The 26,227-nt window shown below is 45.3% G+C and overlaps 1 protein-coding gene across 3 annotated transcripts in view; it reads left to right on the forward strand.

Annotated features, from left to right (window-relative positions):
• Nucleotides 1-10,129: 10,129 nt before the first annotated feature.
• Nucleotides 10,130-26,227, forward strand: part of ece2b (endothelin converting enzyme 2b) — a 183,454-nt gene continuing 167,356 nt past the window's right edge. Inside the window, exons 1-2 of one of the 3 annotated variants that reach the window (XM_078410191.1) lie at nt 10,130-10,390; nt 11,273-11,415. In XM_078410191.1, coding sequence (XP_078266317.1) covers nt 11,383-11,415 — 33 coding nt within the window. In that variant the 5' untranslated portion in view covers nt 10,130-10,390; nt 11,273-11,382. Of the gene's footprint in view, nt 10,391-11,040; nt 11,416-12,193; nt 12,232-26,227 lie in introns of those variants that run through there. The other 2 variants (XM_078410193.1, XM_078410190.1) reach the window with 2 other exon arrangements.

Consider the following 26,227-nt stretch of genomic DNA (forward strand, 5'->3'; position numbering starts at 1 on the left):
TTGTTGTTTTTGTATGAATTGTAGTTTTAATATGGTGTAGTGTTTGTATGTTATGTGGGGTGGGTGGGAGGGAACGGGAACTGTAACTGTAAAATTCTCTCTCCCGAACGGAGACGCGACCTTTGTTTCTGTGTCGTGTCTCCGCTCCCGCTGTGGCCTACCACCGGCCATGCACCTGGGACCACCTGGGCTCTGATTCGCAGAGCCCGCGGCCCGGACTCACCACCTGCGGCGCTGGCTACCTTCGGATGCTGCGGGAGCGGCTGCGACTCGTCTCCGGAGGCTCCGGCGTGGGCCGCGTGGACGTCGTAGGCCCTGCCCTGGGTGGGGGCCGACCACGGGAGCTCCGGCAGCGGCAGCGTCTTTGCCCGCCCCGAATCGCGGTGCTTGGGTCGGCCCGCCGCGGACCTTTCACCGTCCGGCGCGGCCTGGAATAGGCCGTGGACCTTAAACCGCCCGGCGGGGGCTTCAATGTCGGGAGCCCCGACCGCCCCGAAGTGGCAACTTCAACAGCCTGACCGTGGGGGAAAACGGCAGGGAAAAGAAAAGACATTCTGGCCTTCCATCACAGTGAGGAGGGACTGGAGGTGACTCACTGTGATGGATGTTTCTTTTTGTTTGGTGTTAGTTTATGATTGTGTGCGTTATTGCATTCTTATTGATTATTCTTATTGGTCTTATTGTTGAACTGCGGGTAATGTTTCATTTCACTACACATTTATGTGTATGTGACAAATAAACGACTATTGACTATTGAATCTATCTCTATCTCTACCTGAAAAATATCCACTGACAGCATCCACTGCCTTCTGTGGCAAAGAAGTCCATAGATTCACCACCCTCTGACTAAGAAATTTCTCCTCATCTCCTTTCGTAAAAGAACGTCCTTTAATTCTGAGGCTATGACTTCTAGTCCTAGACTCTCCCACTAGTGGAAACATCCTCTCCATATTCCACTCTATCCAAGCCTTTCACTATTCTGTTTGTTTCAATAAGGTCCCCCTTCATTCTTCTAAACTCCAGCAAGTATAGGCCCAGTGCCGACAAATGCTCATCATAGGTTAACCTACTCATTCCTGGGATCATTCTTGTAAACCTCCTCTGGACCCTCTCCAGAGTCAGCATATCCTTTCTCAGATATTGTGCCCAGAATTGCTCACAATGTGAGGTCATGCCATGGATGTCAGATGGTAAGCAGGCCCAATCCACCTGATCCAATACAAAGCACATTTCTACCGACAGGTCCATGGGAAGATGTTGCTGTCAATTTTCTAGGCCTACTTGCATCTGGAGAATCGATACTAGTTGTGATTGATTACTCCAAAGACGTACAGGTATGTAGGTTAATTGGCTGGGTAAATGTAAAAATTGTCCCTAGTGGGTGTAGGATAGTGTTAATGTACGGGGATCGCTGGGCGGCACGGACTTGGTGGGCCGAAAGGGCCTGTTTCCGGCTGTATATATATGATATGATATGATGATACTACAGCAGATATTATGAGTATGCGATAATGAAGTCGACAACATTTGAAAAGACTAGCAGTTTTGATGGGAATCTTTGCAAGACACAGTCTACCAGTGACATTATATTCAGACAATGGGCCTCAGTTCATCTCAGAAGTTTGCTGACTACATGAAGAACACAGGTGTGTACTATCACAAAATTACACCAAAGTGGCCGCAAGGTAACGGAGAAGTGGAACGTCAGAACCAATCTCTAGAGAAGAGGTTGCAAATTACCCAATCAGAAGGCAAAGATTGGAAGGAGATGCTCATATCATATGTAGCAGCATGTAGAGCAATACCACACAGCATAACATGGAAGAGTCCGGCAGAATTGTTATTTGGAAAGAAAATCCGGACCAAGATACCATTGGTTAGTGACATGGTAAGTGATCAAGAAGCGAGAGATCATGATACAGAAAAGAAAACGGCATCAAAGCTCTATGCAGACAGGAGACGAGGTGCCAGACTATCTGATGTGATGCCAGGAGATGAGGTGTTAGTGAGGAGATAAAGTCCAAGCAAAATAGACACACAACCATACGCAGTGGTGTCCAGAGAAGGGAAAATGGTGACGATCCAATCGCCAGATGGAGTCAAATATGATAGAAACACGTCGTATGTGAAAAACTATCACCGTTGTGAGAGTCCAGGGATACTGCAAAATGAAGTTGAGACTGTGGGGGAATCAGACTTAAGGCTACCAAATCGAGGAGCCAAGAATGCACGAGTCTGAAGAGGAGACTATGTGAAACCATAATCGAGATGATGAATCGGTGGAACAGGATATGACAGATCATAATCCAGTACCAGCAGACAGAGGCAGTGGCCAGACCAAAATGTCAGCGAAGACCACCCAAGAAATAGGAGGACTATGAGAAATAGGACATGTGAAAATGATGCATTATCGATGTGACGAATGCCATATCCTAAATGGCGTTGGAATGTTCAGTTTACAATATGATGATGTGGATAACCATTTTGTTTGATAAGGGAGGGATGTCATGGTAACTGACATCATATTTAAATGTATTACGTGTTACTATGAGTCAGAAAGGTCAGAGGACACGTTTTCAGGATGAAAAGGAATGGCGGACGAATAAAACAAAGCATTTATGTTCAGTGGCCTTGAGTGTGTTTATTACATTCGGATCCAGGCGAGAATCTGACAAGTTCAAGCTAGAACACATGATGGAACTGAAGCGATCAGGAGTCAGAAATATCCAGCAATATATCAACTCTTGATCATTTGATAAAATCTTGTCCAGTTGGTTGTCAATAAGGTTGAAGCCTATAAAACAAAAAGGTACAGAATCAGCATGCTTAGAAATGTCACTGAAAACAATATCAAATGACTATTTTCAGACCAGAGGGAAATATATAGTTCCCCAGGGATCAGTGTTGGGTCCAAAACGTTTTCTAATACTTGTTAATGTATATAGAGGGCATTAGCTGGTGCATGGGCAATCATGTGGCAGATAAAATCTAACACAAAAAAAGCTAAGTTGCGACATTTCAATAGGAAAAATTAGAGATGCCTTTATAAACCAAAAGGTACAGTTGTAAGCTATACAGGGGCACAGATGGGTCTTTCTGCATAAATTGCTCGTTAAAGAAGGGTTAAAAAAACACAAATGAGATCTTAGGCTTCATCTTATTATCTTTTTTTTGTTTCAGTCCTGTGGCGTTGGGAATCATACAGTCTCAAGGTGATTTCAGTCAGTCAGTTTAGTTTATTGTCATGTGTACTGAGGTACAGTGAAAAGCTTTTGTTGCGTGCTATCCAGTCAGCAGGAAGACAATACATAATTACAATCGAGCCATTTACAGTGTATAGATACATGATAAGGGAATAATGTTTAGTGCAAGGTCAAGCCGGTAAAGTCCGAGCAAAGATAGTCTGAGGGTCATCAATGAGGAGGATTTAATGTCCAGCTTTCCTTTTCAAGAGAAATTCTTCTGAATGATATTCCGACTACAAGATGGGGCCCGATGTACGAAGCATACAGATTAGCCAGAAAAAGTAGCATACCAGAGGACTGGGAGAAATTCAGAGTCCAGCAGAGGAGGACAAAGGGCTTAATTAGGAAAGGGAAAATAGATTATGAGGGGAAACTGGCAAGGAACATAAAAACAGACTGCAAAAGCTTTTATAGATATGTCAAGAGGAAAAGATTAGTTAAGGCAAATGTAGGTCCCTTGCAGTCGGAAACAGGTGAATTGATCATAGGGAACAAGGAGATGGCAGACCAATTGAACAAATACTTTGGTTCTATCTTCACTAAGGAAGACATAAACCGTCTGCCGGAAATAGCGGGGGACCGGGGGTCTAATGAGATGGAGGAACTGAGGGAAATCCAGGTTAGTCGGGAAGTGGTGTTAGGTAAATTATATGGATTAAAGGCAGATAAATCCCCAGGGCCAGATAGGCTGCATCCCAGAGTGCTTAAGGAAGTAGCCTCAGAAATAGTGGATGCATTAGTGATAATTTTTCAAAACTCTTTAGATTCTGGAGTAGTTCCTGAGGACTGGAGGGTAGCTAATGTAACCCCACTTTTTAAAAAGGGAGGGAGAGAGAAAACGGGGAATTATAGACCAGTTAGCCTAACATCGGTAGTGGGGAAAATGCTAGAGTCAGTTATTAAAGATGTGATAGCATTACATTTGGAAAGTGGTGATATCATCGGACAAAGTCAGCATGGATTTACCAAAGGCAAATCATGTCTGACGAATCTTATAGAATTTTTCGAGGATGTAACTAGTAGAGTGGATAAGGGAGAACCAGTCGATGTGTTATATCTGGACTTTCAGAAGGCCTTCGACAAGGTCCCACATAGGAGATTGGTGTACAAACTTAAAGCACACGGTATTGAGGGTTCAGTGTTGAGGTGGATAGAAAATTGGTTGGCGGACAGGAAGCAAAGAGTAGGAATAAACGGGTCCTTTTCGGAATGGCAGGCAGTGACTAGTGGGGTACCGCAAGGCTCAGTGCTGGGACCCCAGTTATTTACAGTGTATATTAATGATTTGGACGAGGGAATTGAATGCAACATCTCTAAGTTTGCGGATGACACGAAGCTGGGTGGCAGTGTTAGCTGCGAGGAGGATGCTAGGAGGCTGCAGAGTGACTTGGATAGATTAGGCGAGTGGGAAAATGCATGGCAGATGCAATATAATGTGGATAAATGTGAGGTTATCCACTTTGGCGGCAAGAACAGGAAAGCAGAGTATTACCTGAATGGTGGCCGATTGGGAGAAGGGGAGATGCAACGGGACCTGGGTGTCATGGTGCACCAGTCATTGAAAGCAAGCATGCAGGTGCAGCAGGCAGTGAAGAAAGCGAATGGTATGTTGGCATTCATAGCAAGAGGATTTGAGTTTAGGAGCAGGGAGGTTCTGCTGCAGTTGTACAGGGCCTTGGTGAGACCGCACCTGGAGTATTGTGTGCAGTTTTGGTCTCCTAACCTGAGGAAAGACGTTTTTGCCTTAGAGGGAGTACAAAGAAGGTTCACCAGATTGATCCCTGGGATGGCGGGACTTACATATGAGGAAAGACTGGATAGACTGGGCTTGTACTCGCTGGAATTTAGAAGACTGAGGGGGGATCTTATAGAAACATATAAAATTCTTAAGGGGTTGGAGAGGCTAGATGCGGGAAGATTGTTCCCGATGTTGGGGGAGTCCAGAACCAGGATAAGGATAAGGGGGAAGTCTTTTAGGACCGAGATGAGAAAACATTTCTTCACACAGAGAGTGGTGAGTCTGTGGAATTCTCTGCCACAGAAGGTAGTTGAGGCCAGTTCATTGGCTATATTTAAGAGGGAGTTAGATGTGGCCCTTTTTGCTAAAGGGATCAGGGGGTATGGAGAGAAGGCAGGTACAGGCTACTGAGCTGAATGATCAGCCATGATCATATTGAATGGCGGTGCAGGCTCGAAGGGCCGAATGGCCTACTCCTGCACCTATTTTCTATGTTTCTATGTGGCACATCCAGAAAAAGGAGACCAATCAATGTCAAGAAAACATTGGAAACAGTAGCAATTCTCCATTTGGATTTCTTCTCTCATCATGCGAGTAGCCAGTGTAGTCTTGCCTGCATTCTCCACCAGTTTGGCATCAATGAATGACACCAGGCTCGGCAGTGATACTTGCAGTAGGGTGACCTCACGTGATACATTTTATTTATAGTGGTAAGAAAATCCAGATCCACATGAGGGCGCTGTCCCTTGCCAACAGAGCACATGTGCAATGTCACTGGCCATCTCAAGCTTGCTCCAGCAGCTCAGTCCTGGTATTCAAAGGAGGATGCGCAGCAATCTTAGGCTTCTTGCTGCAGTTCACTCCTGCCTCAAGAGAAGGAACTGGCAGTCTCAGACTTCTTCCTGCTGCACAGCTTTGGGCTTGGAGAGGTGGTGCTGGCAGTCTCTAGATTATCTTTGGGGGGGGGGGGGGGGGGGAGAGTGGAGGTTTGTGCCTGTACACACATGTGCATGTCTCTGTGGGTGTGTTTGCACTCACATGTGAAAACCCTCATTGTCTGTGGCCAGGAGGCAGGTTCTGGTATTTCAGGCTTGCCCAGACCACTCAGTCCTAGACTCAGTAGCGGCGCTGGGTGTCTAGGATCTCTTCCCAGCAACACAGTCTTGACCACACAGTGGCACCAGTGGTCTCAGTTTTGTCCCAGTGGCTCAGTTTGCCTCAAACCTGCAACAAGGGAACACTGCTAGCAGCTAGGCATCCCATTTTAATCCCCTATCTTCCTTCTCTCCTCCAGCTAGGAATGAATGAATGAATGAATGAATAAGTTTATTGGCCAAGTATGTGCATAAACGAGGAATGTGCCTTGGTGCTCCGCTCACAAATGACAACACAAACATACAGTTAACAATTAAGAATAAAGCATTAACACATCAAAACAATAAGGATACAACATTACGGTCTAAACATGTGCATGAAAATAAACCAGAGCATAAAAGAGACTACAGACTTTGGTTATTGAGTAGAACTACCACTCGTGGAAAAAGGCTGTTTTTATGTCTGGCTGTGGCTGCTTTGACAGTCCGGAGTTGCCTTCCAGAGGGAAGTGCTTCAAAGATTTTGTGGCTAGGGTGAGAGGGGTCAGAGATGATCTTGCCCGCTCGCTTCCTGGCCCTTGCATTGCACAGTTCGTCAATGGGGAAAAGGTTGCAGCCAACAACCTTCTCAGCTGTGCGAACGATCCGTTGCAGCCTCCGGATGTCGTGCTTGGTGGCTGAGCCAAACCAGATCATGATGGAGAAGGTGAGGACGGACTCAATGATAGCAGTGTAGAATTGGACCATCATTGCCTGTGGCAGATTGTGTTTCCTCAGTTGCCGGAGGAAGTACATCCTCTGCTGGGCCTTTTTGACTTTCGATGGTGGCCCCCCATTTAAGGTCCCTGGAGATGATGGTTCCAAGGAACTTAAATGACTCCACTGATGTGACTGTGGTGTTGTTCATGGTGAGTGGGGGGAGGGGAGGGGAAGCTCTTCAAAAATCTACAATAAGTTCCACTGCCTTAAGAGCATTGAGCTCCAGGTTGTTGCGATGGCACCAGGGCGCCAGCTGTGTCACTTCCCCTCTGTAGGCAGATTCCTCCCCATCCTGGATCAGTCCAATCAGGGTTGTGTCATCCACAAACTTGAGGAGCTTGACAGAGGAGTCTGTGGAGGTGCAGTCGTTGGTGTAGAGAGAGTACAGGAGAGGGGAGAGTACGCAGCCTTGCGGTGCTCCTATGCTGAGGGTCTGCGGATCCGAGATGTGCTTTCCCAGCCTCACATGCTGCTTCCTGTCTGTCAGGAAGGTTTCACATCGATTAATTTTAATCAGAACTGGGAAAAAATCATGTTTTAAGTTGCAAATAAAAGAGAAGAGCCAAGAGAGGGAAAAGGAACATCTGTGATGGGATGGAAACCAGAAGAGGCAGATTGACACAATAATTCAATCTCCATCAGTCTGACAATGGGTCCCGACCTGAAACGTTGCATATCCATGTTCTCCAGAGAAGCTGCTTGACCCATTGAGTTACTCCAGCACTTTGTGTCTTTTAAGGAAAGAGGGGGTTCTGCGGGCAATTATTCTTTTGGGGTGGACAAAATGTGTAGAAAAGAACTGCAGATGCTGGTTTCAATCGAATGTAGACACAAAAGGCTGGGAGTATCTCAGTGGGACAGGCAGCATCTCTGGAGAGAAGGAATGGGTGACGTTTTGGGTTGAGACCCTTCTTCAGACTGATGAAGGGTCTCGACCCGAAACGTCACCCATTCCTTCTCTCCAGAGATGCTGCCTGTCCTGCTGAAATACTCCAGCACTTTGTGTCTGTGTTCTTCTGGGGCAACAGCCATGACATATTTTGTTTGACTTTTTGGATTCTTTTTCTAATATTCAGGTCTTTCTGTCTTTTCTTGTAAACCAGTATGTGCACTTCCCTGTGTCGACACAGGTGGTGGTGGTATTAGATGAAAGAGAATGGAGGTAAAAGATAGATAGGAACCACTCTGTACAAGGTGCTGCCATCAGAACAGATGCAACGAAGGCACAGAAAATTGGAGAATGAAGTGGAGTCCTCACCAGAAGCAGGATGAGAAGGAATGTAGCCAAAGGTAACTTTGAAAATCTGTGCACTTGGTCACTACTCAATTTCCTGTATTTGTATTGGTTTCACAAATTTAGAGAAGACCCTATCACAAAGAGTACTAAATTGGAAGAAATACAAGTAAATCCTTGCTTCACCTGAAAAGAATGTTTAGATTCCCGGGCAATAGGCAGGTTAAATAGGCAAGTATTTCAATTCCTGTGGTTTCATGGAAGGTGCCATGAGAAGAGGTGATAGAACATTGTGAAGTTAAAACATTGTGAAGAAAACATTCCCTTCAAAATGCTGAAAGAAAGGAAGTAGGGGAGATGTGTCCAGTGTTAATATCAAAATTTGTAGAGAATGATTTGCTGATTGTGTAGACTTTAGATAAAGATGGAAGCAAGAGAACATTGTCTTTGTTCCAAATGGGAGGAAAGAGGATAAGAGTAGAGGAACAGGAAATGGAAGAGATACCATTGAGAGGCATGTCAACAATGATTGAAGGGAAACCATCGTGGAGGTAAAAGATAGATAGGAACCACTCTGTACAAGGTGCTGCCATCAGAACAGATGCAACGAAGGCACAGAAAATTGGAGAATGAAGTGGAGTCCTCACCAGAAGCAGGATGAGAAGGAATGTAGCCAAAGGTAACTTTGAAAATCTGTGCACTTGGTCACTACTCAATTTCCTGGGCTGGAAGATAGAGAAGACAAGAAAGGGATTGGAAGAGTTAGAGATGAGCAAAGTGAAAATGTATTGTCAGTAAAGTGTTTCAAACATTCACAACACCCACACACTCTGTATTTTAATGGTTACATGCAGATATTACATTTTTGAAATAATTCATCAGTTATCAATGTTTCTTTGTGATCCTTGTTTTCTCTCTCTTAGAGTGCACTTTTGTTGTAAATTAGATTTCTTTTCAACCGAGGGTCCATGGCATACTTAGATTGTTGAAAGTTCGATCAGATTTATGTAATGCTCCTCAAATAATTACTAGTCGAACTGAGAACATGTTTTATTATGCGTGGTCTTCTTCTTTCATGTCCATCATTCAAATGTTGCATCACTATCGTCGGCCGTCCTGAAAAGGGGCAAGCTTCCGGCGACAATCAGTGGGAGCCTCACTTGTACAGTAGATGATGGTGGTAGCAGAATTAGCTCAGGACACTTCCAGCTTTCAGCCCCGCGACGTGGACTCTTCTGCTATGGGGCCATTACGCGTGGTGATAAATATTAATGTTGTAAACGCCATATTCAGAACTTACTGCATTTTCATTGAAGAGAATAACAAATAGTTAAGACTTCCAAACATAAACAGCTTTGTGCACCGATAGTTGTCCTTCAATAAAAGGATAACTCTCTTCAATAGTTGTTTCCAAACAAGTCTCCCTTTCCTATTTGAAGATGTAAAAATCCTGGCTTCTTACCCGTGGCATGTTTTTACATGTGTACGAATTGCCGGGAGCTGATGATTTACACTAATATAGATTATCCCCAAATTACATTTAAATTATTAACCAATGACTGCAGCCAGAGCGTGGCTTATCACTTCCAAACATGATTTCATTTTTAAATAGTTTAATTTGTTTTGCAAATGATTACAATATAATATGCACAATATCCGCTTGTATACCTTAATTGTATTGAGTTTTCAATGGTTAACATTGCCATCAATATTAAAATATTTAATTCCAAATTCTACTGCCATGAGGTAATACTGTTTTGGCTGAACTGTAAACCAGCATACGATAAAGATGGATATTGGCCCATCTGTTATTGTGTCTGTCATAAAAATATTCTTAAAGGTTGAGATTGGTCATCATGTATTTCATAAATTTGCAACATTAAGTACTGCATTAATCCGCAAAACATAGCCAGTTGCTGTGATGTGAATTGCCTGAGGGTCAACTTACAATCTTTCTTAAGGCCTTTGCTGCTAAATTCAATTATATAATTTTCCATTTTAAAAATGCGTCATTAAAATGCCATTTTCACTCGCAAAGGCCTTCATTGATTACTTACAATTTCTCTCCTATCTTTTTTGTCACACTGCAGTCACACTACTCTGCAGATTTTGGCTCTTTTGGATATTAGTTTTAAAATATAAAAAGCAGCATTTCATAAGAAAGTGAATTCATTTTTAAAAATATGGAAATACTGGGCAACATTTGAAGGAAACAATAAATACGATCTCTTCAGTGTGATTCATCATCACGGTCCTCGGTTCTGCAAATGAAGTTTACAACCGGAAAGTTCATATATTTTTCAGTTGACTTTTAATTCAGGTATGTACATTTCCCCTTTTGCTTGAAACCAGTCTTCTAGCATGAAAGGCAATTGGAATATATTATAACAGCAGCTTTTCTGCAACAATCTGATTTCTGTATTCTATAATATATAAAACGACGGCACAGAACGAAGCCATTTTACCCATAGTAGGGAAAAATATACCTTGGGTTTTTCTATTTGTCGGCTCCTCGCCCTGCAGATTACGCTGTTCAATGTTCTGTGTTTAAAATGCAATCTTCACATGTGAAGCATTTACATGTTTATTTTAGTATATAGTTAGTAACTTTTAGGAAAAAAGTCAACTTCGTTAATTGATATGGTGACGATGTTGGGACTGGGCAGATAGTGGGTTCTATGTCATTCAACAGAACAGTTGCAAATTATTTTTCAGTGTCAGATTGAACTTGCTTATTTGTAAAATAAAGCAAAAAATAGCACATTCGCCCGGTATTAATATAGGAGTTGCCTTCACCCTTGATCGAGCTTTGTCCGGTCTGAATTAATTCAGTGTCATAAACATTACTAGCGATAGACCTCTGGTCACTTCCACTGACATGTCTCAACCTCATCTGAATTTGGCACCCAGCTTTCGTGACGATGAATTAAATGCAAAATCCAGCTGCGTCTTCATTTGAATAAATCATGACCGGAAAGTGCAGATTAAACCACAGATGCCTTTGCCACACCTGATCTTGCCGGCTCCTTCCCAGCCACAATAGATTTCTTGTCATAATAACCAGTGCGCAATATGTGATTGGAAGAGTCCCTCAGCAGACTGCTGGGCCTCCAAGGCGCGGCCATCCTCATTCTGTGCACCCTATTTTCACTCTTCAGCAGCACGTCGCCGTTTTATTTAATATCTATTTATTTTTGTGTAGATGCTCGCCCACATCTGGTCGGGAGTAATTCTACGGCAAGCCATGCCACTAGACCGATGTTTACATCGCTGAAATGCTAGTTGCTTGATAGATCAAGATACATCTCCAGAATGAACGTTGCTCTACAAAATCTCAACGACAACGTAAGTTCCAACCGGGCTTTATGGCACCTTGTATGTGATGCGATAGACAATGTGAACGGCGCGGGCAATAGCCATTTATGAGATCGTGCATACAAAAGAGTAAATCACTTCCGAAAATATCCTCAGAAATAAAGCACATTTCCAGCTACCCGTTGATCTAATAAATAATTTAGGTTTTCGTCTTAAACTTAAATTGTTTGCCGTGTGTAAATGATGACCCGATTTCCATTAATACGGTGCGAGTTCATTGCACAAAGATGCCGATGAGGTTTAATGGTACAGAACAATTAACATGGACAGATCTGTTGTTTATGCTTTGGGCATGAAGCGGGGCCTTATAAATTCAGTTTTAAATTCTACATTTCGCACGAACGATAAAGGTCATTGTTGTCAATCATTGAACAAACGGAATTAGTGTTTTTTTAATTAAATTCAAAATTGTAAACAGTACCGTCGATCATTTTTTGGTGATCTTGTTAATCCTATGTAAAATAGATTGATCTCGATCCGATGTAGAAAAAAAATAAAGTATAGTGTCAATTTGGTTTTACATAAATCAATACAGATACCGTTCAAAACGATAATAAATAATTCAAATAAGCATCCTAATTACATCCCATGTACGTGTATAAACTAACCCAATCAGAAAGTCTGAGGTTAATGGGCTTGGGGTAAATTGATGTGTTCCATACCAGCCATCTTAACGTTGCATTTATTTTGCTGTAATGCTTTTGGGAGCGCTCTGCTCACCTCTTTCCTGATCCAATGTGTTTTTCAGGATAGAACTCGCCTCGTAAAGTGAAGGTGGACTCAAAGGTTGCATACATTTTTAATTTGTGTAACAGGTTACCACTTCCATGGCTGCCATTTCATTGCCATTTGAATTACAAGATTGTCCCTGTAAAATAAAGACATTCTAACCTTGTATTGGATTAATGTAATTTGGTTGCCTTTTTTTTTGATCGGGATTAAAACACAAATAGTAACAAATTGGTTACCTAGATTTTCAGAAAGCCTTTGATAAGGTGCTGCATGTGAGACTGCTAAAGAAGATGAGAGCCCATGGTATCAAAGGGAAGATACCAGCATGGATAACGGGCTGGCTGGATGGCAGAAGGCAAAGAGTGGCAATAAAGGGGACTTTTTCGAGTTGGCTGCCAGTGACTAGCGGAGTTCCACAGGGGTCGCTGTTGGGGCAGCTATTCTGCACATCATATATTAATGATTTGGATGAGGAGATTGAGATTTTGTGGCCAGGTTTGCGGATGATACGAAGATAGGCGGAGGAGCAGGTAGTGTGGAGAAAGCAGGGACTCTGCAGAAGGACTTGGCAGGTTGGGAGAGTGGGCAGAGAAGTGGCAGATGGAATTCAGTGCAGCAAGGTGTGGAGTCATGCATTTTGGTAGTAGGAATAAAGGCACAGGCTATTTCCTAAATGGGGAGAGAATTCAGAAATCAGAGGAGCAAATGGACCTAGGAATGCTAGTGCAGGATTCCCAAAAAGTTAATTTGCAAGTCAAATCGCTAGTAAGGATGGCATTTATTTTGAGAGGACTAGAATACAAAAACAGGGATGTAATGCTAAGGCTTTATAAGGCATGGGTCAGACTGCATTTGGAGTAGTGTGAGCAATTTTGGGCCCCATATCTCAGGAAGGATGTGCTGGCACTGGAGAGGGTCCAGAGGAGGTTTATGAGAATAATCCCAGGAATGAGTGGTTAACATATGATGAGCGTTTGAAGGCACTGGGCCTGTACTCGCAGGATGAGTGAGGACCTCATTGAAACTTACCGAATAGTGAAAGGTTTGGATAGAGTGGATGTGGAGAGGATATTTCCACTAGTGTGAGAGTCTAGGACCAGATGCCATAGCCTCAGAATTAAAGGATGTTCCTTTAGGAAGGAGATGAGGACAAATTTGTTTAGTCAGAGGGTGGCGAATCTGTGGAATTCATTCCCCACAGAAGGCTGTGGAGGCAAAGTCAGTGGAGATTTTTAAAGGGAGAGATAGATAGATTCTTGATTAGTACAGGTGTCATGTTATGGGGAGGAGGCAGGAGAATGGTGTTGAGTGAGAGAGATAGATCAGCCATGATTGAGAGGCTGAGTAGACTTGATGGGCCGAATTACCTAATTCTGCTCCTATCACTTTTGAACTTAATCATGCAAAGGTAAGCATTTCTAAATAGTCCATTTTCAATTTTGAAAAGATTTTGCAAATCATTATTTCATTTATTATACTTTCCATACATGAATTATCTGCTCTTTAATGGAGGCATCTTGAATAGCAAATAATTACCTGGTTATCACAAAAAACAGTATTGCAAAAAAAGATGGGTGTGGAAACAATTTAAAGCTTGGAGAAATGGCGTATGATATTTTCTGATTTTGGGGATCAGCCTGATTTATTTCTATAAATCCAACATTCTTCACAAATGTTTCAATATTTGAAACATTTCCATGTCTGTACATGAATGGAAATGTTTTATTTTATAATTTGTATTGTATAAATGTTTTATTGACTTGGAAAAATACATTAATTTATACAACCCTCTCAAAAATAACAGTATAATGAAGCCATTGCTACTTTAATAACACATTGTTTTAGTTTTTTTTGAAGACATAACAAAGCTATAAATCCACACCATTAGGGGTAGGGGCAGATAGTGTTGATAAAACAGGGAGGCTGCAGAAAGATTATTTTCTAAATAGGGTAGCATTCAGAAATCAGAAGTACATATGGACTTGGGAGTGCTGGTGCAGAATTTCCAAAAGGTTCATTTGCAGGTTGACTCTGCGGTAAGTAAGGAAGGCAAATGCAATAGAGTCATAGAGTGATACAGTGTGAAAACGGGGCCTTCGGCCCAACTTGCCCACAGCGGGCAACATGTCCTTGCTACACCAGTTCCACCTGCCAGCATTTGGTCCATATCTCCTCCAAACCTGTCCTATCCATGTACCTGTCCAACTGTTTCTTAAATACCCTGCCTCAACTACCTCTCTGGCAGCTTATTCCATACATCCACCACCCTCTGTGTGAAAAAGTTACCCCTCAGATTCCTATTAAATCTTTTCCCCTTCACTGTAAACCAATGTCCTCTGGTCCTTGATTCGCCTACTCTGGACAAGAGACTCTGTACATCTACCAGATCTTTTCCTCTCATGATCTTGTACACGTCTATAAGATTACCCCTCATCTTCCTGCGCTCCAAGGAATAGGGCCCCAGCCTACTCAATCTCTGTCTATAGCTCAGACCATCTAGTCTTGGCAATATCCTCGTAAATCTTCTCTGCACCCTTTACAGCCTGCAGCATCTTTCCTATAACACGGTGCCCAGAACTGAACACAATGTTAGCATTGTTGCCATTCATTTCGTGGGGACCAGAATATGAACGCAAGGATGTAATGTTGAGGATTTATAAAGTGCTGGTGAGGCCATATTTAGAATATTGTGAGCAGTTTTGGGCCCCATTTTTGAGGAAAGATATGCTGGCGTTGGAGAGGGTTCAGAAGAGGTTTATGAGAATGATCCCGGGGATGATTGGGTTAATGTATGAGGAGTGTTTTGAAGTTCTGGGCCCATACTTGCTGGGGTTTAGAAGGATGAGGAGGATCCCATTGTAACCTACCAATAATAAAATGCCCAGAGTGGACATGGAAAGGATGCTTCCAGTAAAAGAAGAGTCTAGAATCGGAGGACAGCCTGAGAATTAAAGAACTTACCTTTAGAATGGAGACAAGAAGAAATTTCTTTATCCAAAGGGTTGTTAATCTGTGGAATTTATTGACACAAACATTGGACATGGCAGGCCAAGACATTGAAAAGCGGAAGTTTACAGGTTCTTGATTAGGAAAGATGTCAAAGATTATGGGGAGAAGGCAGGAGAATGGGGTTGGGAGAGAAAAATATATCAGCCAAGTGGAATAGACTCGATGGGCTGAATGGCCAAATTATGCTCCGATGTTTATGGTCTTCTATTGGCTTGATGATGAAAGGGTTTGGAAGAGATTTTAAGTAGTGCTTTAAATGAGAAAACAAGAGGGCTTAGAAGGGAATTTTATAGACAATTGACAATAGGTGCAGGAGTAGGCCATTCGGCCCTTGGAGCCAGCACCGCCATTCAATGTGATCATGGCTGATCATTCACAATTAGTACCCCGTTCCTGCTTTCTCCTCATACCCCCTGACTCCGCTATCTTTAACTCTATCTAGCTTTCTCTTGAAAGCATCCAGAGAAGTGGCCTTCACTGCCTTCTGAGGCAGAGAATTCCACAGATTTACAACTCTGACTGAAAAAGTTTTTCCTCATCTCCATTCTAAATGGCCTACCCCTTATTCTTAAACTGTGGCCCCTGGCTCTGGACTCCCCCAACATTGGGAACATGTTTCCTGCCTCTAATGTATCCAATCCCTTAATAATCTTATATGTTTCTATAAGATTCCCTCTCATCCTTCTAAATTCCAGCGTAGACAAGCCTAGTCACTCCAGTCTTTCAACATACGACAGTCCCGCCATTCCGGGAATTAACCTAGTGAACCTACGCTGCACGCCCTCAATAGCAAGAATATCCTTCCTCAAATTTGGAGGCCAAAACTGCAAACCGTACTCCAGGTGTGGTCTCACTAGGGCCCTGTACAACTGCAGAAGGACTTCTTTTTTTCCTATACTCAAGCCCTCTTGTCATAAAGGCCAACATGCCATTGGCTTTCTTCACTGCCTGCTGTACCTGCATGCTAACTTTAAGTGACTGATGAACAAGGACACCCTGATCTCTTTGTACTTCCCCATTTCCTAACTTGACACCATTCAGATAATAATCTGCCTTCCTGTTCTTTCCACCAAAGTGGATAACCTCACATTTATCCACATTAAACTGTATCTGCCATGCATCTGCCCACTCACACAACCTGTCCAAGTCACCCTGCATCCTCATAGCATCCTCCTCACAGTTCACACTGCCACCCAGCTTCGTGTCATCTGCAAATTTGCTAATGTTACTTTTAATCCCTTCATCTAAGTCATTAAGTCATTAATGTATATTGTAGGTATTTATTCACAATATGCTGGACTAACTCAGCAGGTCAGGCAGCATCTCGGGAGAGAAGGAATGGGCGACGTTTCGGGTCGAGACCCTTCTTCAGACTGTATATTGTAAATAGCTGCGGTCCCAGCACCGAACCTTGCAGTACCCCACTAGTCACTGCCTGCCATTCTGAAAGGGACCCGTTAATCCCTACTCTTTGTTTCCTGTCTGCCAACCAATTTTCTATCCATGTCAGCACCCTACCCCCAATACCATGTGCTCTAATCTTGACCACTAATCTCCTATGTGCGACCTTATCAAAGGCTTTCTAAAAGTCCAGGTACACTACATTCACTGGCTCTCCCTTGTCCATTTTCCTAGTTACATCTTCAAAAAATTCCAGAAGATTAGTCAAGCATGATTTCCCCTTCGTAAATATATCATATATCATATATATACAGCGCGGAAACAGGCCTTTTCGGCCCACCAAGTCCGCGCCGCCCAGCGATCCCCGCACATTAACACTATCCTACACCCACTAGGGACAATTTTTTACATTTACCTAGTCAATTAACCTACATACCTGTACGTCTTTGGAATCCATGCTGACTCGTAACGATCCTGTTACCACTATCCAAATGTTCCGCAATTTCTTCTTTTATAATTGACTCCAGCAGCTTCCTCACCACTGATGTCAGGCTAACTGGTCTATAATTTCCCGTTTTCTCTCCCCCTACTTTCTTAAAAAGTGGGATAACATTAGCTACCCTCCAATCCACAGGAACCGATCCTGAATCTATAGAACATTGGAAAATGATCACCAATGCATCCTCGATTTCTAGAGCCACTTCCTTAAGTACCCTGGGATGCAGACCATCAGGCCCTGGGGATTTATCGGCCTTCAGTCCCATCTGTCTACCCAACACCATTTCCTGCCTAATGTGAATTTCCTTCAGTTCCTCTGTCACCCTAGGACCTCTGTCCACTAGTACATCTGGGAGATTGTTGGTGTCTTCCTTAGTGAAGACAGATCCAAAGTACCTGCTCAACTCGTCTGCCATTTCCTTGTTCCCCATAATAAATTCACCTGCTTCCGTCTTCAAGGGACCCACATTTGTCTTAACTATTTTTTTCCTCTTCACGTACCTAAAGAAGCTTTTACTATCCTCCTTTATATTCTTCGCTAGCTTACCTTCGTACCTCATCTTTTCTCCCCTTATTGCCTTTTTAGTTATCTTCTGTTGCTCTTTAAAAGAGTCCCAATCCTCTGACTTCCCGCTCATCCTTGCTATGTTATATAAGAAAATAACTGCAGATGCTGGTACAAATCGATTTATTCACGAAATGCTGGAGTAACTCAGCAGGTCAGGCAGCATCTCGGGAGAGAAGGAATGGGTGACGTTTCGGGTCGAGACCCTTCTTCAGACTGATGTCAGGGGGGCGGGACAAAGGAAGGATATAGGTGGAGACAGGAAGATAGAGGGATATCTGGGAAGGAGGAGGGGAAGGGAGGGACAGAGGAACTATCTAAAGTTGGAGAAGTCGATGTTCATACCACTGGGCTGCAAACTGCCCAGGCAAAATATGAGGTGCTGTTCTTCCAATTGCCGGTGGGCCTCACTATGGCACTGGAGGAGGCCCATGACAGAAAGGTCAGACTGGGAATGGGAGGGGGAGTTGAAGTGCTCGGTTTGGTTAATGCGGACCGAGCGCAGGTGTTCAGCGAAGCGATCGCCGAGCCTGCGCTTGGTTTCGCCGATGTAAATAAGTTGACATCTAGAGCAGCGGATGCAATAGATGAGGTTGGAGGAGGTGCAGGTGAACCTTTGTCTCATCTGGAAAGACTGTTTGGGTCCTTGGATGGAGTTGAGGGGGGAGGTAAAGGGACAGGTGTTGCATCTCGTGCGGTTGCAGGGGAATGTGCCTGGGGATGGGGTGGTTTGGGTAGGAAGGGACGAGTGGACCAGGGAGATACGGAGGGAACGGTCTCTGCGGAACGCAGAGAGGGGAGGGGATGGGAAGATATGGCCAGTGGTGGGGTCCCGTTGTAGGTGACGGAAATGTTGGTGGACGATATGTTGGATCTGCTGGCTGGTGGGGTGGAAGGTGAGAACGAGGGGGATTCTGTCCTTGTTGCGAGTGGGGGGAGGGGGAGCAAGAGCGGAGCTGCGAGATGTAGAAGAGACCCTAGTGAGAGCCTCATCTATAATGGAGGAGGGGAAGCCCCGTTTTCTGAAGAACGAGGACATCTCGGAAGCCCTAGTGTGAAACACCTCATCCCGGGCGCAGATGCGGCGTAGACGGAGGAATTGGGATTAGGGGATAGACTTTTTGCAGGGGACCGGGTGGGAAGAAGTGTAGTCCAGATAGCTGTGCGAGTCAACCATGGCTGATAAGGGAAGTCAAGAACAGTATAAAAAAAATTGCTATGTTATACTTCGTCTCCTTTATTTTTATACTGTTCTTGACTTCCCTTATCAGCCATGGTTGCCTCTTACTCCCCTTAGAATCTTTCTACCTCTTTGTAATGAACTGAACCTGCACCTTTTGTATTATTCCCAGAAATACCTGCCATTGTTGTTCCACCGTCTTCCCTGCTAGGGTATGTTTCCAGTCATCTCTGGCCAGCTCCTCTCATGCCTCCATAGTCCCCCTTGCTCAACTGCAATACTGACACTTCCAATTTTCCCTTCTCCCTCTCAAATTGTAGATTAAAACTGATCATATTATGATCACTACCTCCTAATGCCTCTTTTACCTTGAGTCCCCTTATCAAATCCGGTTCATTACACAACACTGTCCAGAATTGCCTTCTCCCTGGTAGGCTCCAGTACAAGCTGCTCCAAGAATCCATCTCGGAGGCACTCCACAAACTCCCTTTCTAGGGGACCATTACCAAGCTGATTTTCCCAATCTACCTGCATGTTGAAATCTCCCATAACCACCGTAGCATTACCTTTGCGACATGCCAATTTTAACTCTTGATTCAACTTGCACCCTATTGTTTGGGGGCCTGTAGATAACTCCCATTAGGGTCTTTTTACCCTTACAATTCCTCAGTTCTCCTTGGGAAAATAGATATTTTTCATTTTATATATCATTTTTTATTGAAATAAAATCTTGAAATCAAAGAAAGCAACCTATTAAAAAGCAGTGCTTCAACAGAATGAAGGATCTATATTTTTCATTTAGATAAACGGAGGGAATTCTCCCAATAATATAGCTAATAAAGACGTTATGCTAAATATGTGAAACTAACCAAAGAGAAATATTCCTGGAGAATCCATTCCAATAATGTTCTATCCATTCCAGTAGCATATTATGGATTTTTATGAATATTGCACCTACTAGCAGTGGAAGGGTGCAGGAAGTGGTAATCCCAGGTGATGTTGTATCTCTTGAATGCTGTTGAATCTCACCCCATCTGGGTGAGGTTCACAATATTATGGTTTGTAGATGATTGAATGCTTTGGGAATTTGGAGACGTGGCATAATAATCAGCCTTTGCCAACTTTTGTAATCATGTTTTTTGTGGCTCTTGCAATTAGCTTTCTCATTAATGGTAGCGTCAAGGATGTTCATTGGGGGACTCAATGTTTAGTATTGCCATTGCTATCAAGGGAAGGTGATTAGACTCTGATCTGTTGAATATATTTATTGCCTAACATTTATGTGTTGTGAACTTAGTTGTCATTTATCACAGGCAACTAAGTTGTCATACACCGATCAGCCAAAACATTATGACCAATGACAGGCAAAGTGAATAACATTGATTATCTTGTTACAATGGCATCTGTCAAGGGGTGGGATATATTAGGCAGCAAGTGAACAGTCAGTTCTTGTTGGATGCAGAAGAAATGGGCAGGAGGAAAGACCTGAGCGACTTTGCCAGGGGCCAAATTGTTATGGCCAGACGACTGGGTTGGAGCATCTCTGAAACGGCAAGGCTTGTGGGGTGCTCCCGGTCATCAGTGGTGAGTACCTACCGACAGTGGTCCGAGGAGGGACAAGCCACAAACCGGCGACAGGGTGTTGGGCGCCCAAGGCTCATCGATGCGCGAGGGCAATGAAGGCTATCCCGTCTGGTCCGAACCGACAGAAGGTCTACTGTGGCATAACTCACAGAAAATTTTAATGGTGGTCACGGGAGGAATGTGTCACAATACACAGTGCTTCGCACCCTGCTGCGTATGGGGCTGCACGCGGAGGACCAACAGCATATTAAGCAGGTGGTCATAATGTTTTGGCTCATCAGGTCATAATGTTTTGGCTGATGAGTGTATATCATGGATATAGAAAAGAAGGATATTATTGCAGAAAATCGAGACAGAACTGCTTTGCATGAATTTAAGAAGCAACAAGGGGCAGATCTGATTGGTGGAGTGCATGGACCCACAAATAGCAATGATAATGTAGAACAAATAAATCAAGACATTAACAAGGAGAATCATTAGTGATTTTAATCTACACAGAGATTAGATAAACCAAATTGGCAGTAAAAGTACAGATATAGAGTGTGTAAGGAATTAATTTCTTAATATGTATTTTGAGGAACTATTGAGAGAATAGGCTATTTTAGAACGTATTGTGTAATGAGAATGTATTAATTGAAGATCTGACAAGGATCTTGTACAGAATAATGATCACATTTATGTAACAGGTTGTGATACACATACAATTGCAGAAGCACAAACAATTGCAGAGGCTGGAATTTCAAGCACAGGAACAGTTCAAGAAAGCAGCTCAGCAGCACCCTCCCAAGAGCAACCAAGGGTGGGCAATTAAACACTGGCTGAGCAAAAATAACATCTGAAGTAAAAAAATAACCTGCTGGCAGAACTCTGCTATTGAGACCTTGCATGAGGATGGTGATGAAAGGTGTCCTTGGTATGAGAAAGGAACTGTTCAAACAAGGATTATGTATTGATCATTGCTACCATCTGCAATAAGGACAGGGGTATTGATTTTCTCACAACCTGTTCTTTATCCAGTTTGGCAGCTCCGTCCTGCAGGATTTAAGTAACTCAGTCAGAAATGCTCTTGATGATATATGCTCAGGTCCATTACCCAGAATATATACTGTCTACTTTAAAGAAGTGATCAATAAGATTTTTCAATTGAGAAGGCCAGTAGGTGGTTATCCACATGAGGTGTTCACACTCATGATTAATGATGTTCATAAGTCATGGCGGCCAAATTATGCCATTCAGTCCATCGAGTGCACTCTGCCATTCAATCATGGCTGATCTATCCCTCTCAATCCCATTCTCCTACCTTCTCCCTATAACCTTTAACACCCTGATTAACCAAGAACCTGTCAATCGCTGCTTTAAAAATACCAAATGACTTGGCTACTCTCTCTAGGCCTTTCATTATTCGGTAGGTTTCTATGAGATCCCCCTCCTCATCTTTCTAAACATCAGTGAGTACAGGTCCAGAGCCTTCAAATGCTCCTCATTCATTAACCCAATCATCTCTGGGATTATTTTCATAAACCTCCTCTGATCTCACTCCAAAGCCAGCAAATCCCAGCTCAGATATGGGGCTCAAAACTGCTCACAATACTCCAAATGTAGCCTCACGAGTACCTGATAAAGCCTCAATATTACATCCTTGCTTTTATATTCTAGTTCTGCAAAATAAATGCTAGCATTGCATTTGTCTTCCGTACCACTGACTCAACTTGCAAATTAAAATTTAGGGAATCCTGCACTTGTACACCTAAGTCCCTTTGCACTTCCGATTTCTGAATCCTCTCTCCATTTAGAAAGCAGTCTATGCTTTTATTCCTTCTACCTATGTGTATAACATACACTTTGCTACACTGTATTTTATTTACCACTTCTTTGACCACACACCCAACCTGTCCAAGTCCTATAGGAGCCTCCCTGCTTCCTCAGTACTACCTGCCGCTTAACCTATCTTCGTATTGTCTGCAAACCTGGCCACAGAGCTATCAATTCCCTCAGCCAGGTCACTGACATATTATGGCGAGTCCGAAAACTTGTTGGTTGTAGAAGAAGTTTATTGCAGCCGCAATATTCGAATACAGAGTTAAACAACAAGGTAAAGGACAACCATCAAAAACTTACTGTCTTCTTCGAAGACTTCGCCGAACTGGAACTTTCGGGCGCCAAAAGCGCACATGACCACGCTGGCCAATCAGCGATGTCGCTCTCTGGACCAATCCCCATGGTCGCGTTCACACGTGACCTCGCTGGCCAATCTGAGGGTTCGACGACCCGGACCATTCTCTATGGTCGCTACATGACCCCCCCCAGAACCCGAGGTACGGAACCTAGCAGGGAACCGGATTTCGCGACCATAACGAGTACGGAGAGGGGCAGCCTGAACCACAGGAGCCGGGGGTTCCGGACTTGGAGGAACTGCCGGAACGGGGGGTCCTGGAGGAACTGCCGGAACGGGGGGTCCTGGAGGAACTGCCGGAACGGGGGGTCCTGGACTGAGCGGAATTAACGGAGGTCGGCCTCTCCTAGGGGTTTGGCCGACCAGGACTGGTTGATCCGGATCCAAGTGTGCAGGTTTGAGCCGGGACAACGAGACGAGCTCACTCTTGCCGCACATGTCTAAGGTGAAGGTAGCCGTTCCCTTACGCAAAACCCGGAACGGCCCTTGATAGACCCTCTGCAACGGGGCGCGATGGGAATCTTTTCGCAGAAAAACAAACTCACAGTCCTTCAGGGAAGGCGGTTCATGTACCATGGGACACCCATGACGTGAAGTCGGAACTGGAGCCAGGGAACCCACCCGTGCCCGGAGAAATGCTAACACTGATGGGACTGTAGGCAGCTGGTCTGAAGGGTCCGGAAACAAATCTCCGGGTACTCGAAGTGTCGAGCCATATACTAGCTCCGCGGACGACGCACCGAGATCTAGCTTAGGAGCAGTCCGGATGCCCAGAAGAACCCAGGGGAGCTGGTCTACCCAGTCCGGGCCTTCAAGCCTTGCACTGAGGGACGCCTTAAGTTGACGGTGGAACCTTTCTACAAGTCCATTTGCCTGGGGGTGATATGCAGTAGTGGGTTGTAACTTGGAACCGTACAGTTCTGCGAGCGCGGCCCAGAGGGACGAAGTGAACTGCGGCCCCCTGTCAGTGGTAATAACTGCCGGGACCCCGAAACGAGCTACCCAATGGAGGGCCAAAGTCCTGGCACAAGACGCTGACGAAATATCAGACAATGGGAAAGCCTCTGGCCACCGGGTGAACCGATCCACCACCGTGAGGAGGTGGGTGTAGCCCCGGGAGGAAGGCAAAGGCCCGACTAAATCCACGTGGATGTGGAAAAAACGAACTGCTGGGACCTCGAACTCCTGTACGGGGGGCTGGACATGGCGCTGGACTTTAGCGGTCTGACAGGGAACGCAGGAACGCGCCCAACCCGCTACCTGTTTCCGTAGGCCATGCCAGACAAACCGAGCTGCTACCAAAGCAGAGGTGGAGCGGATGGACGGGTGCGCCAGCCCATGAATGGCATCAAAAACCCGGCGCTGAAGGGAGGGCGGTACTACCGGCCTGGGACGGGGAAGAGAAACATCACACCAGACTTTCGTGCCTTCCGACCCGCAGGCTACCTGAGCCAACTTCAATCCCGAAGTGGTGGACTGATATGCCGAAGCGGTATCCGCTAGAAGCTGTGCCTCCGCAAGCTCCTGGGGATCCACCTCGCAGTCCACCGCCGAAATAGGGGAAAAAGCAGGTCTAGACAGGGCGTCAGCAACGGCATTAAGCTTACCCGCGACATGACGGACATCGGTGGTAAATTCGGAGATAGCAGTCAGGTGCCGCTGCTGGCGGGCCGACCATGGGTCAGACAATTTGAAAAATGCAAATGTTAATGGTTTGTGGTCCGTAAAGGCCACAAATGGGCGGCCCTCAAGGAAATACCTGAAATGACGAACAGCTAAATAGAGGGCCAGAAGCTCTCGGTCAAATGCGCTATACTTCAGCTCAGCCGAATTTAGTTGCCGGCTGAAAAACGCCAAGGGCTGCCAACGGCCACCGACCTGCTGCTCCAAGACCCCGCCCACCGCCATGTCAGAGGCGTCAACCGTCAGGGCCGTGGGGGCGGAGGGGCTCGGGTGGACCAACATGGTGGCGTCTGCTAATGCTGCCTTAGCTGCTGTAAAAGCCGACTCTGCGGCCGGGGACCATGTCAACTCTACCGGTTTTCCCGCAAGGCACTGGAAAAGCGGGCGCATGACCCGCGCAGCTGCCAGAACGAACCTATGGTAGAAGTTAACCATGCCTACGAACTCCTGTAGTCCTTTTACTGTGGTGGGCCTGGGAAATGCCCGGATAGCCTCCACCTTCTCGGGCAAAGGGGAGGCGCCGGCAGGGGTAATTCTGTGCCCTAGAAAATTCAGAGAAGGGAGGCCGAATTGACACTTGGAGGGTTGGATAATGAGCCCGTGGTCTTGGAGCCGCTGGAACACAGTCCGCAAGTGGACCTGGTATTCCTGCACTGAGGGGCTGGCGACCAGGATGTCGTCTAAATAAATAAACAAAAAGAGTAAACCCCGACCCACACGGTCCATCAGTCGTTGGAAAGCCTGTGCCGCGTTCTTTAAACCGAAAGGCATACGCAACCATTCAAACAACCCGAACGGAGTAATCGTCACAGTTTTCTGTATGTCCTCCGAACGCACCGGAATCTGGTGGTATCCTCGCACCAAATCGATTTTGGAGAACACCACCGCTCCTTCCAGCCCAGACGAAAAGTCCTGTAGGTGCGGTATGGGGTAGCGATCAGCCGTGGTGACAGCATTGAGACGCCGATAATCGCCACATGGTCTCCACCCCCCAGATGCCTTGGAGACCATATGCAACGGCGAGGCCCACGGGCTGTCGGACTGACGGACAATGCCCATTTCCTCCATCTTCCTAAATTCCGCCCGTGCCACCACCAGTTTGTCTGGCGGTAGTCTCCTGGCCCGAGCGAAAACGGGAGGGCCCTCGGTGCGGATGTGATGGACCACGCCATGCTTGGCCGAAGGCGTGTCAAGACGTTGGATGAGCTGCTCTGGAAACTCCGCCAGGATCTCAGCATACGAGTCAGGGGCCGCGACGACGGCCTGGACAGTAGGGCTGGGCGGTGAGGCGATTGTCGGAGCGACGGGCTGCTCGCCGGCGGAGGGTCGGAGGTCGTTACCGCGGACATCAGGGACCAGTGAAAAAGCCCAGAGAAAATCTGCGCCCAGGATCGCTTGTCTGACGTCTGCTATGATGAATGGCCATTCGTACGTGCGGAGGCCTAACACAAGGGACATCTTCCGTATACCGAAAGTGCGAATGGGGCTGCCATTAACCGCGATGAGGGTGGGACCTGTCTTACCCGTTCTGGTTTCGAGGTCGGTCGGCGGCACTATACTGACGATGGCTCCCGTGTCCACCAAAAATTCTGTGTCCGTGAATCGATCGTGGACGTAGAGGCGTCGGTTCTGGCCAATCGTAACTGCCCCTATGTACGATCGGCCGAGGCATTTCCCGCGAAGGTACAAGGTGAGCGGCAGTTGCAGGATTCGCTACCCCATCGTAGGTGATAATAGCACCAGCCGCGCTTGTGCGGATCTTTTTGGCGGGCTTTCGGAGAACTGGCGGGAGACGCGGCGCCATCTTGATGTCGCTGTGGCGTGGTCACTGATGTCGAGACCTTGTTGATCGAACCGCTTGCCTTGTTTTTAGCCGCTATGAGCGCGTCCGCTTTCGCTGCATATGCTTCGGGGTCCTTAAAAGAACAATCCGTGAGCAGCAGTCGGACATCCTCAG

The sequence above is a fragment of the Rhinoraja longicauda genome, chromosome 13 (genome assembly GCF_053455715.1).
Source record: "Rhinoraja longicauda isolate Sanriku21f chromosome 13, sRhiLon1.1, whole genome shotgun sequence".
Lineage (NCBI taxonomy): Eukaryota > Metazoa > Chordata > Chondrichthyes > Rajiformes > Arhynchobatidae > Rhinoraja > Rhinoraja longicauda.